Source organism: Pipra filicauda, unplaced genomic scaffold (assembly GCF_003945595.2).
Source record: "Pipra filicauda isolate LSUMZ 115617 unplaced genomic scaffold, ASM394559v2 scaffold18_size4552066_pilon, whole genome shotgun sequence".
Classification (NCBI taxonomy): Eukaryota; Metazoa; Chordata; class Aves; order Passeriformes; family Pipridae; genus Pipra; species Pipra filicauda.
This window is the reverse complement of record NW_024104298.1, coordinates 3,641,728-3,656,741: the sequence shown is the minus strand read 5'-3', so window position 1 is coordinate 3,656,741 and position 15,014 is coordinate 3,641,728. Positions and strand designations below refer to the sequence as shown.

Here is a 15,014-nt window from a genome sequence, read left to right as displayed (position 1 = left end):
TACAACAATGAAATAAATGTTATTTCTGTCCTCTGTATCACTGAGCAGAGCCCCTGTCAGGGCTCCTCTGTTCCCTTGTAGCTCAGTTCTTACCTGCTGCTCTTGCACCTCCGGGTCACCACTTGTGCCCTGGCTCAGTTTCTCTTCCCATCTCTGGCCAAGAAGCACAGCAGAGCAATTTTTGGAGGGCGAAAAGGATTGGTGTCAGGAAGTGTAATAATTTGGAAAATACCATGCACCTCCTTCTCCTCCTCCTCTTCCTCTTCTTAAAATTCAGATCCTCATTCTTAAAAGTCTTGCTCTTCAGGAGACAGGAACTGCTCAGCCTTTGTTCTTGTGCCATACTGTGAGGGTATCATGTTTAGTGATATGTGACATTGATGATAGCCCTTTCTTCTCAAAGGCTGAAACAAAAAAAGTAATTTAGAGGGAAAAAAAAAGAGAGAAAAAAATGATTAAAAAACAGATGTGGGAATATTCTGTTTTTTCTCTTTTTTTTTTTCACGCCAACTTAAAAATTCAAGTGAAAGAAATTCATTATCAGAAGAAAAAAAGAGAGAGAAAAATCACATTCTGAAAAATTTTCAGTATGTTCTTGGGGACATCTTTGTGCATCAGTCAGTTTCCTGTTTCCAGCAAAGTTTTATATTTTTTCCATAATAATAATAATCATGCATCTGGCTCCCCACACCACGAGAGCTTTGTGACTTTCTGTGGCTTCAAGTTCTTTGTGACTTTGCCAGGCTTCAAGTTCTGTTTCTTCAGGCTAAAGTGGGGATTGCATCACCCTGTTCCTGGCTACGTGTGCGTCCCATGTTAATGCTTGTGAGCATCTGCTCTGAAACAGATTGAGAAAAATGCAATAAAATCCTGTTACCACTTGTAACCTTTATGATATGAGTCCTGCAAAGTGTTTTTGGAGCTGAACCTATTGGCCTTATTCAAGAAATTGTCTTTTACCATTTGCCTTTGAGTATTAATACAGGTGAACCCCCATGCAAATGTGCTTAATGCCTATTTATTAGTTGAATTTAAACTATTTTGTTGCAATTTTCATTTGTGACTCTTGTCAAAGGTCTTTCCTTCCTCAAAAAATATGGAAACACCTTTTTAATGCCATGTAAAAGTGGAGAAAAATGCTGTTCTTAGTATGTAATTACTAAAGGCTAAATCAGCATTCACACAGTGCCTGTCAGTCTAAAAGAGGTGAAAGACAGAGCTGTGTGACTGGTGTGGGGAGGAATTGGAGAGAGAGGTTTTAGATGGCTTCTGTACAGTGTGACTGGAGGGCACCTGAGATGAGATATAAACCCAAGATCTGGCCAAGATAGTTTAGAAACCCAAGATAGTTTAGAAAAGAAAGGTTAAGGGAAAAGGTTTAAGGAAAATGGAAAGGGTAAAGGGAAAGGAGAAGAGAGGAGAGAGGAGGTGAAGAGATCGTTAAAGGAAGAAGGTGGCCAAGTTACACCTCCATGTCTGAAATATCCATCTGCAATGGCTAAAAGATGTGACCTGCCTTTTTTGATGTGGCAGTCAGTGCAGTGATCAAAGAATTTTATAATTACAGTCTGGATTCTTGCTAGATACAGCACTGTATGGGAATGCAATTAGTACAGCTAAACCAAATTATTTCAGGATGTGCTTTTTCAACATCCCTTTGTCTCATGGGGCCCTTTGCAAAGAGGGAAGTGTGGTCTTAAAATGCACTGGCTCCCCGTTTGTTTTCAAGTGTGACTCAAAACACGGGCTTTAGCTGATAAATTAGATATGGTGTGAAGTCCTTGCTCCTGACAGACTGCATTTTCCTACCAGCCCTCTGGACGGGGGGCACTGCTGGCAAGGAATTTGTCTTTAGTCTCTCTCTGCCTAATGGTCCATCAGAGCCATGTCTGGACCCATGTGAGGGCCTGTCTCTCCACACACAGCTGGTATCAAAATGCTGAGGTTCTTTAACTGAGGAGACATAACCAGGCAACTTTCTGCACTCATTGCACCAGTTTTGCAGACCCATTAATCACTGAGCGTCTGCTAGAGGATTGGTTTTCATCATTTCTTTCATTAATATAAAAGAAAAAAAAAGATGCTCCTTTGCATGTGAATAACCTCATCAGTAATTTCATCCCACTGCCATTCCCAGCTGTGTCCAGTGCATGGCCACCAAGGGCAGGCACAGCCCCACATCCTTTGGGGCATGGGGACTGCCTCGAGGCCAGCACCCCAAAGGCCTTCCATTGAAGAGCAGACCTTCCTTTAGAAGAAAACAAACCTTCCTTGAGAAGAACAACGGAGCTGGCGAAGGATCTGGAGCACAAGTTTTATGAGGAATGGTTGAGGGGAACTGGTGGTGATAACCTATAGAAAAGGAAGCTCAGGGGAGACCTTATTGCTCTCCACAACCACCTGAAAGGAGGCTGTAGCCAAGTGGGGGTCGGGCTCTGCTCCCAGGTAACAAGTGACAGGACGAGAGGAAACAGCCTCAAGTTGCACCAGGGGAGGTGCAGTTTTGAGTAGATATTAGGAATAAATCCTCATGGAAAGGGCAGTCAGACATTTGAACAGACTGCTCAGAGAAGTGATGGAGTCACCATCCCTGCAGGTAATTAAAAGATCTGTAGATGTGGTGCTTAGGGACATGGTTTAGTGGTGGTCTTGGCAGTGCTGGGTTAATTGTTGGACTTGATGACATTTAGAGATCTTTTCCAACCTAAACAATTCTGTGGTTCTACACCTTTTGTAAAGTGGAGGGCTGCTTGAGTGGCTAATAGATTTTTAGAAGTCATATGGTCCCTGAGACGAGGGCAGGCAGTTCAGACTTTAGGAACAACAGATATCACCTTTTGGACTTTCTGATTGCAGAGGAGCCTTGCTGATTGTAGGAACAACTGGAATACAAATAACTAACTCTTGTAGACCAAAGGATTGCTCTCATCCAGGTTTTTGGTTTTGTTTTACGTTTTTATTTTTAATCAAATTTCGTTTTGAAAAATACATGAAATCTGAGACAAATGTTTGGAGGGTAGGACACAAAAAGACAATCACAGTATGTACAATTCTTACATTCAAATCCTTCTGTGAAGGTGAATCCCAGCTGTTGCACTGAGCTGCTCTGTACCCAGGGTAGCCAAGTACCTGCTGAGCTTCACTGCAGCAGCAGCAGCAGCAGAGTCTGGGCGTGGGATGTTGTCTCTCTTCCCTGCCACGGGGAAAGGGCCCTTTGTTAAAAAAGTCAAAGGTGACCATCTCCTTTACCTCAATGGATAACGTTTTAAGTTCTATTTTACTCTATTCCCTTCCTCTCTTTCTTTTGAAAGAAAAAAGTGCAACTGTTCCAAATCAAAATGACTTCATGCACGTCCTTATGAATCACTCCCCCTGTTCAAGGGCTCAGCCAGGAGGGAAGTGTTGCAGTCACTGCTGATCACCAGCCCAGGGGAGTGGTTCTGTCCTCTGGGTGCTTTTTGGCTGTGAAATAGGGTAGTTGCAGTTCTGGCCTGAAACAAAACTTCTGCACTTTGTTTGTATGCAGGATCCTTCCAACCTAAGTTTTACACAGGAGCATCTGTGCTACCTGAATCAAACACTTCCAGAAATAAACCTATTTAGTTTGCATAGGTGTCAGTTACAATGATTCTGATGAGTTTTTAAATACTTTCGCCCCCCCTCCAAAGGTGCTCTTTTTAACTAAGTTACATTGTCACAGTAACAATTTCTTATTGCACAGTTTTAGCTTAAGTATCCAGCTTTTCCGTGATGCTCACATTTGTGAGCAGTGCTTCATGACAAAAAGAGAAAATACTGAATTCAGCCTTCTAAAGCTTTTTGGCTGATTTAGAAGTGGACTTTGTAGTAATACATCACTTCCTTCTTCTGTGTTGATGTTTTATGAACTTCCATCCTCTTTCTCAATCAGCTTCACCCTTCCGCTGAAGAAATACTATATTTCTTGTGGAAAAAAAATGTTCTTACTGATGGCCCATGATGCTGAAGAGTGAAAACAGAAGCTAAAGTTCCACAGGCTGCAGTTTCACAAGGTTTCCTTTTTTTATGTTTGGCAAAATAGGAGGGCCTTGCAACTTCCAGTTTTTGTCTGACACAGAGGGTGATTACTCCTGCTCCTCCTTTCAGCTGTCTCTGAAGGACAGCAGATGAGATCTTAAGCAAAATATCTCACTAGGGTCAGTTATAATGTGACCCTGTAGTTTTGTGAGTCTTTTATCCTGTCATTAAAGCAAACCCACAAATTAAAATGTTCACACTGGCAGCACTAAAACTGGACTCCAAGAACCAAATGAAAAAGCAGATTTACCACCTCAGAGTTTTGCTGCCTTAGGTTTTTTGGAACCAAATGTGGGACATAAACACCCAGTGCTCAGTCTGTTTTCAGCTACTGGTGTTTTTGTCATGTGGCTCTGGAACCTACAGGCCTGTTCTGCCCAGTGAGGGCCACTGGTGAGGAGAACTTCCCAAAGACAAGGTTGGCTTCCCTGGTTACAAGTGCCAAACCCCCAGTGTGACCAGGAGGTGGAGAGAGAGGGAAAACACAGCCAGACATGGTGTTTCAGGAGGGCTTCTGGAGGCAACCTGACTCTGTCCTGGAAAATTAAAAAAGAGAAAGTTGGCATGTAAGTGGTGACTTGACAGAAAATGTATTTGAAGTTTGTGTGATACATTTTGCATGAGTGCATTGATGGAAGAGTGTTTGTAAAACTGATGTGTATTTTGGCTCATTTTCAAAATTCCCCTTTTGTGTGTGTGCACACCATCCAGAAAAGCCAGTCTCAAGGTACTATGACAAATAAATTTTTCCCCGTCATAGAAAAGGCGCAGAAACTCAGCAACAATGAATGCAACTTAATTTTCTGGATGACTAAGAATTGTTTAAAATCCTGATAGAAAAACAACCAGCCAGTTGCCTACAGGGAGGTGTACCTGCCCAAGGCAGGGGGGTTGGAACTGGATGATCTTAAAGATTCCTTCCAACCCAAACCGTTCTATGATTCTAGGATAAAAATACGTTACTATTCTTCCTTCTCGGGGTCTGAGGTAGACACCGTGATTAAGAGTCCATAAATAAGGGTAATAAGTGTTAAAAAGTCTAGGCTACAGATGCTCAGGTGGTAGCAGTACTGTGTATCACTATTTGTATGTAACCCACAAGTGGACAAATTACCCTTGGCACAGGTGGTACCTGCAGCCTGTGCTGGGTGTAGTACACCAGGAAAATAATATTTTGAACTCCTGACTTAAACAGAAGAGAAATTTTTCCTTTAAGTGTTCAGGTTCAAGTCCTTTTCCTGGAAGATCAGGCTGTACATTGTTTTTTATATCAACAGCCTGAGGGCTCTTCCTATCACTGTGGTATCACCTTTCAGTATCTCATTGTAGTTAACTCATCACTAGTCAAGGTGCTTCCCCCTCCTCTTCCTAGAAGAAGTATGTGATATTAAAGTGTAGAGAGCAAGGAAACATCAGGTAGTCCCGCAGTAACACTTTGAAATTAGGATTATAGCAAGTCTCCTGGCCTCTTGTGCCCTCTTCCATGCCAAGGCCTTTTCATTTTTCCCAGAAAAAATGTTAAACAAGTTTTATTGACCCAGACGGAGTCTCGCAAGACATGCAGAGTGACAATACAATTCAGCTCTTAAAAATAACTAGAAAAAATAATCAATCCAGCAAAAAGGCAGAAATGTAGCCAAAGCAAAACAAATCAATCAAGCCAATCAATGTAGCCAAGTGAAACAAAGCTGTTTCTGTTTTATATAAAGAAATAATATCTGCTGCTCTGGCTGACTGTGAAGCGTCTATGAGAACTAGTGAAAACCATTTAAACCATTTGCATATAATGCCTTTGTTCTCAGCAGGTCATTTAACTTTTCTAAGTCCCTTCCAAAATAACAACTAATAAAAAACAGATTCTCCTCCTCCCTTTCTTAAGAAATTGCTGGGGAAAAAAAAAAAAAAAAAAAAAAAGGGAGATGTGGCTGATGGTTTTATTTAAAAGATGTTGACAGCAGGAGATATTTTTTCCCTTTTGCAAAAAATTACATGTAGAGGGTTAGGATTTTGTTCTGTCCTCCTCCCCAAGTCCCTCAAAATCCAGCAGTACAAGAACCATCAGGTGTCAAAAGTGTGTAATTCAGTTTGTACTCCTATAGTGAAATGAAACACTCACCCTTTGTCCCAATACACTTTTTTTTCCTCAGTGAAAATACTTTTTCATAGGAAATAGTTTATAACGAGGGAAAGTTTTCAGGAAGCTTTTGGCTGAGTCAAACATATATACAACTTTAAATACAGCCTACTTATCTTTTGGTTTTCAGGATTTTCCATTGCTATTCATTAAAAAGTTTGACCCTTGATAATTCATTATCATTTTGTGGGAGGTAACAGCAAGAGATATTACAGCTGTTTGCTTTTATAATGTTGTAATGTGGTGCTGTGTCACTGGAGGTACATAATACCACCTCGAATTTAACTTCATGTTTTTTAAAGACCTTTAAACCAGTTAGAGTAGTTAGGTCTTAAAAAAGGATATTTCCTGTAATTCTTCAAGTTGTTTTTTGCTCACGAAGCACAAAACTGTTGTTTTTGTTTTGTTATTTTTTTTCTTCTGTGCGGTCATGAGATAAAACACTGGTACATTTCTCTTCTTAGTTTCTGTCTGAGTTTATTGTGGCCTAGTCTGTCTGTAATGTCACATTGTGGCTGAATTTATCAAATTAACTGCGATATAATTATTGTTATATGTAAAGGATCGTATCTTTCACCTGCACTGAGACACAAATTGCAGCTATTGATTTTATATGACAAATTGTTACAGGTTTGACACCAATTTAAGATTTTGTAGAGCTAATAAGAATAATTTGGCTTGTGGGAAGGGTTTTAAGGGAGAACTTACTGATGATGGTATGTACAAGCTGGACATCCCTTCTGTATTGCATTTACTCCAGAAGTGTCTACAAATTACCTTGGTGTAGTTACCTCTCTGTAATGGTTAAACCTACATATAAGCATCTGCACTATATTTCAGAATTGCCTTTGGATGAAATCTGCCTTAATTTCCCAGAAGAACTTATGTGGAGTCATTAATTGTCTGGTTTTGGAATATTTATTACCAAAAGGACCCCTCAAATCTCTTGATCTGGTAGCTCAACTCTACAACTACCTGAAAGGAGGTTGTAGTGAGGTGGGGTTTGGTCTCTTCTGCCATGTCTCAAGTGAAAGGACGAGAGGAAATGGTCTTAAGTTGTGCCAAGGGAGGTTCAGATCAGATGGGAAAAAGAAAGTCACTGAAAGAGTGATTATACTTGGGAAAGGGTTGCCCAGGGAGGTGGTAGAGTCACCATCTCTGGCAGTGTTCAAGAGGAATCTGGCACTCAGGGACAGAGTTTAGGGGTGATTATGGTGGTGCTGGGGTGACGGTGGCACTGGATGACCTTGAGTGTCTCTTCCAACCCTGATGATTCTGGGATTCATTCATACCAAGGTAATTTACAAAGCCCTGAACTCCCAGAACAGAATGCCTTCCATGTTACTTGTGTTTTTACTGATTTTTTGGATGCCCATACTGTGATTGTAGCTTTATGAATTAGTGACTGTTGGCACTTCAGGATTTTTCTTCCTGCAGTCTAGGTCTGTCTTAGTGGTGGAGACATTTTTCCCTGTCTGGGACAGCTGTATTTTGCCAGACTTAGCAAGAGAGAACAAGCTCTGTAAGTTTATTGGACTTTCTCCATTTAGCAGATTTTACCAATCTTGCAAATTCAAAACAGAGAACTGGATAATCACTCAGACACTTAGTAAATTAAGGAGTGTTGCCTTACCAGAAGGAAAAGGTGTCTCCTCAGTCCTAGGTGGGGCTGGAAAAAAAACCCCAAGAATCAAAGTTAATTGTTTGACCCTAGAACAGAAAAAGTGTACTGATAATTGATCTAAGGGCTAGTGTTTTGGGTTTCTTTTCTGGGTAAGAATACATTTGTCAAACAAACTGAAAGTTTAAATATGATCACAGAATTAAATCAGAGTAAAAGACACTTTACTGCTCCCAAAAATTAGATGATGGAAATATTTTGATTATGCATTTCCAAAACACTTTTTTTTTCATTTTGAAAACTGCAAAATATTTCACTTTGAAATTTCCTGAACAAAAAGCGTTTCACTTTACATTTCAAAAGCACTTTTTTTCTTTAGAATGATGTGCATTAAAAGAAAGTCATTAAAGGGTTTATATTACTTGAAAACAACTTTTTTCTATTTTAAGCAGAATTAAAAGTATATGATTGACCATAATGAAAGTTTCCAGCTGATTTATTCAAATAAGACATCATAAAAAGATATGATTTGTTTTGATGTATATACCCCTTTTTATAACTTTCTTTTCTTGTGGGTCAACTGGTCAAACCCAGTGCCCCATCCTTCTGGTGGCCATGCTTTTAGGTAGTTCAAAAGTTATCTCAGTGGTTTGGCATTATTCAAGCATGTTTTATGGTCTCACTCATTTTCCTAAAGAAGAAAAATAGTAATTCTTGTTGCATGTGTCCAGCCTTGTCACCAGACCCAGATCTTCCAGCTGCAAGGGAAAAGGAAACTAGCAACTGGCTGTCTTTTGTCTGTAAGGGTCTATGGCCTGGACTTTGACAGTACAAATCCACAAACAACCAAATGCTTAAATCTGGGGAGACCTCAGAATTCCTAATGTCCTGCAAAGGGAGGGGGAAGAGGCAGGTGGTTTGCCTTTAGGAGTCCTGCTGCTTCTGTGGATATGCTGTGCTAAACCTTGACAAAGAGGCTTTTTCTTTTCTTTCTCACATATTCTTCCCACAAAAGCAAGGAACAGAATGAAACAGAACGAACAGAATGAGTGAAAAATTGCTTCAAAATTTGAAGTCATCCTAGTCAACGGCCATATATGGCCAAAATAAAAAAAAGTCTTACCTGAGACACTGAGTTTAATATTAGATTTCTTTGTTTGATGATCTGCATCCTGTTTGTAGATGCAGGTATACTCAGCATTGTCCTGTAACTGGACGTTGGAGATCTTTAAGGAAAGGTTGCCGTGCTTCATCTGGTCCAAAAAAAGACTGGTTCTGCCACGGAAACGTTTGTCCTGGGTCCCCAGTGAATCCTGCCCTTTTTGAAAAAAGTGCACTATCTTCTGGTCGATCTGCCAGTAGAGCATTGACTTGGAAAAGATCAGCTCTCCAGGAGGGGTGGTGGAGCAAGGCAAAACAACAGTTTCTCCAACAAATGCACGGCATGTTTCTGGTTGACCTGGAGTAAAAAACAGACAACATTAAAAAACAACATCAATGTGTATAGACATAGAGACAACAGGTTTCCTATAATTTGGCTTCATCACATCATTATTGCCACTCTTCCTCCCACTTCTGCTCCCAGCCAGGCAGGAGGTCGTACACGCCAGGATTGAGTGCCCAGCCAGCTGTGCAGCAGGACAGATGTTGCTATGTGCAAGTTGCCTTCACTTTGGCAGTGTGGTTTCTGCTTGAACTCATCTCCTTAGCTGGTGATTTTTCTCCCAGCTTCTGGGGATCTTACTCTTGAGATCAGGTGTCTGATTTGACTTGAATAGGTCAGTTCACAAGAGGAAAAGGGGATGCAGGGAAGTGAAGGTGGGCACACATGATTTAAAAAGTTTTGGTTTTGTAGGAAGTCTGGCTGAAATAAAAGGATAAGTGTGAAAAGTGAGTGCTGGACCAGCAGGAGAAAACTCCTGGATGGGTTTAGTATCCCCCAACTCCCATTGCTTGGCTTTCAGATTGTGACTCCCGACTTGCAAAGAATGTGCTAGATCCCTCCATCTCCCTTCTCCTGTGGCATCTTGCAGGGGGTCTGACAGAACAGGGCTTTTCTCTGCATATCTGGCTTGTTGTACTCTTGCTTGTACCTGTCCTGTGATTTCAGACTCTGGCATTATTCTCCAGTAGCCCAGAAAGAAGGGTCTGTCATTTCCACTTTGCCTAAATGACTTTTCTGAGACCTTGGGGAAACTTTGTAGGTTTCCTACACAAGAGGAAAGATGTTACCAGCCTTACCAACCAATTCCAGCCCATGCAAGAGCCAGGATGAGGGTGGCCTGCAGGTGAACACACGGGGCCACAGGCAGGGCAGGCAGCCACCTGCACATCACTTACACACACTGTTCATTTAATAAATCTGATGCCAATTACTATTATAAATTTTTCCAAGTTAGTTGAAAGCATACTAAAACTTGTACAAATGGGTGATTCTGCCTCAATTCCTACCAGACTGTAGTGTTATATTTTTTGGGGGAAGAGTGGGCTATGGAATAAGGTTTCTACGTATTTATAAAGCATAGACAGCTAGGTATTTTCAGCACAGAATTTGGGCTTAAATTAACTTCTTGACCAAACCTGTTTCATAAAATGATTTTATAAATTAAAATGCAGATGAATTAATTTGGATGGGAAAGTTATCCCCAACGGGGAGCAGAACAAAAGCAGTGTGAGTCTGTGATTGTGCCAAGAAGAAAAGCTAAAATTCACTGTGAAACAACTCAATCTGTTTTCATGGCCAAAGTTCTGTAAAGCATAAGGGGTAAGTAATCAGACTTAATATTGAAATAAATATTCTTGGTCGCAGTGTGGTCATTCCTGTGTTCTAGGCTTGCATCAGCTCTCTGCATATATTAGGCTAAAAACCAAAGTCCCAGTTTCCCTTTGAAGCCACTGGCTCATCAGCCAGGGCTCAGCTTGTCACATGCTCAGGCCTCTGTTTCTATATCAATCAGTGTCTGTTTTGAGGCTTTTTTGGTGTCACACTGTGTCCATTCAGACAGACATAAAAGCAGAAGGAAAACTGTAATACAGAAAGCTGAATCTCAGAGCCAGCTAAGTGTCTTTGATTAAAACTCTGTCACCAAGCATCTGCTTTCCTTAGGTTTTCAGATTTTTCAGCTGAAAATCCTAGCCTGGCTTTGCACAACAGTGTAAAGTTTTAGCTGGAAAAACCACATATCCCCAGTGCTATTTCTGCTTGTTGGTGGAAGGAGAATCCCGTTATTGTGTGGAGAGCTCAACCATTTGGCTACACTTTGGCCACAATGACCCCATGCAGTGCTGCAGGCTGGAAACTGTCCCACTGGAAAAGGACCTGGGAGTGCTGATCCACAGGGGCTGAACATGAGCCAGCAGTGTGCCCAGGTGGCCGAGAAGGCCAATGGCATCCTGGCCTGTACCAGGAATGGTGTGGCCAGCAGGACCAGGGCAGTGATTGTCCAGCTGTACTTGGCACTGGTGAGATCACACCTGGAATCCTGTGTCCAGTTCTGGGCCCGTCAATTCAGGAAAGACTGAGGGACCAGAGTGACTCCAGAGAAGGGCAAAGGAGCTGGGGGAGGGTCTGGAGCACAGATCTGATGAGAAGCAGCTGAAGGAGCTCAGGGTTTTTAGCCTGGAGAAAAGGAGGCTCAGGGGTGACCTTATTGCTCTCTACAACTCCCTGACAGGAGGGTGTAGCCAGGTGGGAGTCGGTCTCTTCTCCCAGGCGACCAGCGACAGGATGAGAGGACACAGCCTTAAGCTGGGCCAGGGAAAGCTTAGGTTGGACATTAGGAAGAAATTCTCCACAGGAAGTGTGGTTAGATATTGGAATGGGCTGCCCATGGAGGTAGTGGAGTCACCATCCCTGGAGGAGTTTAAGGAAAGACTGGCTGTGGCACTGACTGCCATGGTCTGGTTGACACGGTGGTGTTTGGTCACAGGTTGGACCCATGATCTCAGAGGTCTGTTCCAACATAATTGATTCTGTGATTCTGTAATTCTGTGATTTTCAGAATGTATCAGATGCTGACCAGGTTTTGCTTCTCAAAGGGGAACCCGAATTTCAGGAATATACCCAAAGGGTCTTATTTTATTTATAATAAAGCTCAGCCTCCACCCTTACTGCCACAGCACATATGACCCTACAGTCCTCAAGGTGTCCTGCAATTGGTGACGTGCCCAGGCAGAGCCATTTGCTGTCTCCAGCACACCTAGAGGGGCCACCACCACCACCTGAGGGAGGGCCGGGAGAAGCCTGAGCCCCATCCCTGAGCTGTTTGGGCCTGGGGAGCTCAGTAAGGCTGCACCCAGCAGAGTCACCCTGAGGCAAGGCCATGTCTGAAAGCAGATTGTGGTTATGGCTGAACATGGTTAGACAACCACAGTAGGAGATGAGTGTGCCTGGGGCTGCTGCAGGTGTTTTGGAAGCAATGGAAGAAGTGAACCTCCACAAGAGCTTTCCGGTGGGAAAAGTCCTGTCCACAGGATGTCATTAGGAGAGAGAGTGCTTGCAACGTGTGTTGTTGCACATGGATGAAGAAAAGATAATCCTTACATGGGCAGAACTTGTAGCTCTATTCAGAAAAATGGACAATGAGCATTTTCTTAATCAGTAAAAGAGGGAAAAGAGCATGGATCCTGTCTCCTGACTGTGGATGCTTCTAAATCTCATACTGGTTTTGGAAGTGTATCTACTTGTTTTTTGGCTTTTTATTCTTTTTCTGAAGCTGGAGGACAGCAGTACATAGCATATGAGTTTAGCATAACCATTCCTTTCCTCTGTACAAACCCTGTAACACTTGGGATGACTCTTGAAATTCCTACCCTGCCCTACACTGCTTTCAGCTGGTAAAACCAGGCCAGCAGGAGCCAAAAAAAGGAGGCACTGCTGAAATTTGCTGGGACAAAGGCAGGTGACTGAAATCTGCTGTAATGGGTTACTTAACGAGCCTACAGCTGCACAAGGTCTTTTGTTGATGGGGAGAACAGACTTCTGGGTACAAGTCAAATAAGTGTCCTTATGGAAGCCAATATTGAGAATAAGAACGAAGTCATGCTGAAGGCTGGTGATGTTGTGTTAATCTTCCTACTGAGGCTGTTGATGTACTGGGAGATGTGGAAGTAGGAGCCTCCTGGCCAGAAGTCTGAAGCAACTGTGCAATGGAGGTGGTGGCAGGTGGATGAATAGTGAATGAAGCAGGATGAGAAGTGCTCATCTGACCTACTGGGTAAGCTTTGCATGCAGAAGGTGCAGGTCTCTATGTTGGAACAAATGAATGTTGGCACACAGCTTCCACTTGCAGTTTTAAGACTTGAATGCTAAGTGAGATGAGTTTATTTTTTTTTTTAAATTATGTGTTTTAAATATTGCCCAAATGTTTAAAGCTATCAAGGTGAAGTTGGATGTGCCAATTTAACCAATCTGTAAGATGCCTGTAATAGGAGAACACTGCTGCTTCAGCATCTAAAGTGTGGTGCGGGGAAGCTCACAAAGACTGGGGTTTTCTGTTTCTCTCTCCTTCTCCCTGAAGGTGATTTAAGTTAGTAATTTTTTTTTCTTTATTAGTTGTATATTGCTTCTACCAGAGGAATCTGGGATGCTATTAGGTGATCTGGAGCTTATGCCTTGAGGAAAAGAACCTGGAAGTGGGAAGTGTGTCTGTTGTTAGAACTGCATTAATATCATCAGAGTGAATTTAAAAAACAAAGTAGTTTAATGGTGGAAGTACTGGGTTAAGCAAAAATGTTCTGGTGTTAGAAACAAAAGAAAGTTTCTTGTGTTTCTGAGTCCTTAAGAGCTCAAATCAAAATGTATTACCCTGATATAGCAGTGTTGTGCAATTCCTTATAGGTTTAAATCTTGCCTGTGTGAAAAAGTATTTTGAGGAGGGTAGAGGGCTGTTTGCAATCACAGTTTCTTGCTCAGAAACACTGAACTTGAATTCCCTTGCTTTTTTGGGGGGGTGAGGGTGGCAGGGAAGGAGTTAAAGGGCAGTCACTTAGGTAGTGTTTTCAGGTGCACTTGGCTGCCAAAGGATCACATCTTGAGTGGCAATAGAGTTTTCACACTTCTCTGTGGAGACTCGTGAGAGGTTTTGCTAAAAAGGTCAGTTGTGCTTCCAGAAGAAAGGGGTAGACTTGTTCCAGGTGAAGTGTAACCTCCTCAACCACTGCAGTATCTGGTAAGTGTGAGGCACTTCTGAGCAAACAGGAGTCTTGACCACACAGAGAGCTCTTACTACTGCTGAATTTAAACCTCAGATAAGGAAATGGTAGGGAGTTACCCCTGCACCTTGTATAAAACTCTCTCCCCAGCACATACTAGTGTGTCTCTCTCTTAGGGAAGATTATATCTATTCCTCATAATGTCAGAAACCCAACTCTGCCAGAACTTGGCAAAGCATGTGCAAAGATTTAGGGAGAGTTTGCTGCTGGGCTCCAGTCCTTTTGCTTACCTAGTTATACCTGCAGAGAGCTTGGTATCTTATTGAGTTTAAATACAAAACCAGATACAAGGCAGTTGGGGGCCGTAAATGATGAGATTCCAAGTCATGTTTAATATTATGGAAATGGTAGAGTACTTTTAAGGATATGGCAGGATAATCTTAAGGTGTGTCAGACCCACAGACTTTTACCTACAAACTTGAAAACCACTTCTTTTGGGTGCTGAGATTTATCTGAAGGTTATGACCTATGATGATGACCTATACTTGCAAACCTTGGACTGTGATGAAATATATGCAAAGCAATGCATGCACTTGTTTTGTTTCGCTCCAAGATTCTGTTGGCAGTTTGTGTATTCACATATAAATACTCCTGCAAATTCCTAGGTGTGTATTATAATTTATTTACCTCTGGGTAGAGACACAACCAGTAAGCAGGCAACCATCCAGAGTGCAGTCTCCCTAATGAGAAAGAGAGAGAGAAAGGTCAAATGCTTTGTTAGAATGCTAGAGCAGAGATCAAAGACCTTTTCTCTGGTGTAATTTATCCTGCCTTTCCCACCTCCTTCATCTGTTAAGATAATTTGGATCTGAAGGTGATTAGAAACTCTGCCTTATTTTGTTATCTAGTCTTGGTGTGGGTTTTATCTCCTTTCTGAGGTTTCTCAGTGGTTGCAATGGGATGAGGCTTCAGTTGCAAACACCAGACCCCCTGGCTTGCATTCTCGTGTAGAAAAAGTTAATTGCATATGGTCACAGTTTGCTCTTGAGA

The 15,014-nt window shown here is 42.0% G+C and overlaps 1 protein-coding gene across 1 annotated transcript in view; it reads right to left on the bottom strand.

Annotated features, from left to right (window-relative positions):
- Nucleotides 1–2,934: 2,934 nt before the first annotated feature.
- The window catches only part of LOC120323051 (myelin-oligodendrocyte glycoprotein-like), a 33,291-nt gene continuing 21,211 nt past the window's right edge, over nucleotides 2,935–15,014 (bottom strand). Inside the window, exons 3-6 of the mRNA XM_039380207.1 lie at nucleotides 14,652–14,704; nucleotides 8,935–9,270; nucleotides 7,824–7,859; nucleotides 2,935–4,592 (exon numbers count right to left, since the gene is read on the bottom strand). Of these exons, the coding sequence (XP_039236141.1) occupies nucleotides 4,489–4,592; nucleotides 7,824–7,859; nucleotides 8,935–9,270; nucleotides 14,652–14,704 (529 nt within the window). The 3' untranslated portion in view covers nucleotides 2,935–4,488. The remainder of the gene's footprint in view (nucleotides 4,593–7,823; nucleotides 7,860–8,934; nucleotides 9,271–14,651; nucleotides 14,705–15,014) is intronic.